Below are 2044 nucleotides of genomic sequence, written 5' to 3'. Positions count from 1 at the left end.
GTGGAGAACGTCCCTGCTGCAATCCACCTTGTCATTGAACCCAACCCTCTGTGGGCCGGTCTGCTTTAGCCCTGCTCTTGTTTTCTGGTCAGTACAAGGGCAACAGAGACACCTCACCCTCCTTACCTTGGGAACGATCTTGCAGGTGAAGAGTTACGCAGTATTAGAGACATCTTCTGAAAGGCTCTGTCAGCTACTGGATGTTCTTGCACAGCAAAACTTGTGACAAACCAGGAAGAAGAGTCTATCTCATCAATGCTGCTCAGAAAAAAAGTGACTGCCCCGGGCACACACACCTCTCTTCGCTCTGTCACTGCAGAAACCATATTGCACACTGGCAGGAAAGCTCTAAAACCAGATTTTTAGGCCCTACTTGGGCAAGAAATCCCTCAGCAGAACTATTTTCTAACCCTGCTATAGCTTTCTTTGCTGTGTGACTCTCTTTCCTGACTATGTGCGCTCCACTGCACTACTGTTAAAGACTTGGGTGGAAGGTCCACATGCCTGTCCACTTGCCCTTATGTTCCTAACAATTTATCCGGGAAACGACTAAGCTCACTCTTGCCCAAGGAAAGCTCCACCTATTATTGATCTTATTATAGATCTGCCAGGCAGCCACAAAAAGTGTCTACAAAGACGCGGTCGGTTGGTGTGTGAGGACATTCACAGACAATCTATCTTCCTGTAACCACCACGTGCTGCCACTTTCGAATGCCTGTGCTCCTCGGAGGGCGAAGGAATCTGACACAACCTCCCTTTGGAGAGCACGAACAAGTAGACTTCACAACCTCGAAATGAAAAAACCAAAAAGATCACCTGACTGTAATTTTGTACACCAAATAAATCCCTTATAAAGCCTGCAAAAAGAATTATATCCCCTCCCAATGCGCATCTCGACAATGGCACAAGAACTAGTCATGGAGCAGAACACAGACTGAATAGGAAATGAGGAGAGAAAGGCAGAAAATGGTCCTGTATTTCAAGAATGAGCAATTTGGATGGGATGACTTCGCAGTCACCGGAGGGAAGGAAAATAGGGCACAACCATGGCCCTCCAAATACCAGAGAGATGATAAAAACTGCAGCAGGAAAGAGGGATCTGTGAGCCATGGCAGACAGCAGTGGCCCTAAATTCATCCCAGCAGGAGTGAACTTCCCTGCAAGGCAACGTCTCGGGAGACCAAATGCTTGCTAGCAAAAAGCCATCGGGTTTTGAGTACGGTATCAGCGCACAAACAGCTGGGAAACGGCTCAGCTCAAAACCGGTCCTGAAAACAGCCAGCCACTGCAGCACGCGTTCAGCACCAGTTGTTTGTGACAGATATTTCCCAACTGCCCGTACCCTCACCTCTGTCCGCACACCATCGGCCACCTCAGCAGGGCTGTAAGCGGATTTACCGTGTCCGCAGGCACTCCTGCGGGAGCGCACAGGGAGCCCCATTCCAGCACACGGGCAGACCACGCGGGCTGCCTTTATCTCATGCTGTGGCTGCGCTGCCAGCTATCACAGATGCTCGCCAGCATGTAACTGCTTTAGGGAATTATTTTTTGCTCAATTTATTTGGGATGGGGCCACATCTCCTATTCACGCTGTTCAAAACAGCCCCGAAAAAACCCAGAATGGAGCCAGTTTAGAACAGGAGGGATAGCGCATCTCCTACCCAGCGATGGGCTCGAGGCAGCTGTTTGAGGAGACTCTTCTGGGGAAAGCGAGCGGGGTAGTGGGACAGCAGGCACCTGGAGAGGGTCGGCGAGTACTTACGGACACAGAGACAGGCCACCAGCTTGGCAGCCTCTTCGGGCACCGGGCAGGTGGGGAAGATGGGCTTGAGCAGGTAGGTGGCAAAGACCAGAGCCACGATGTACTGCGAGGAGGGCCGGATGATGAGCAGCTCTATCCAGAGCTTGAGGAAGGCGGGCAGGGAGCCGTACACCTCCAGCATGTAGGCATAGTCCCCGCCGGACTTGGTGATGGTGGTGCCCAGCTCAGCGTAGCACAGGGCACCCACGATGGAGAAGGCTCCGCAGACGGCCCACACCACCA

General features: G+C 52.0%; 1 protein-coding gene across 1 annotated transcript in view; it reads right to left on the bottom strand.

The window, feature by feature from the left end:
* Positions 1-2036, bottom strand: part of SLC7A5 (solute carrier family 7 (amino acid transporter light chain, L system), member 5) — a gene marked incomplete at its 5' end in the record, with an annotated part of 33135 nt that extends 31099 nt beyond the window's left edge. Inside the window, one exon of the mRNA XM_010136080.1 lies at positions 1763-2036. Coding sequence (XP_010134382.1) covers positions 1763-2036 — 274 coding nt within the window. The remainder of the gene's footprint in view (positions 1-1762) is intronic.
* Between the last annotated feature and the right edge of the window lie 8 nt (positions 2037-2044).

The sequence above is a fragment of the Buceros rhinoceros genome, unplaced genomic scaffold (assembly GCF_000710305.1).
Source record: "Buceros rhinoceros silvestris isolate BGI_N320 unplaced genomic scaffold, ASM71030v1 scaffold31095, whole genome shotgun sequence".
NCBI lineage: Eukaryota > Metazoa > Chordata > Aves > Bucerotiformes > Bucerotidae > Buceros > Buceros rhinoceros.
Note: the sequence above shows the minus strand (reverse complement) of the source record. Positions and strands in the feature narration are given on the sequence as shown.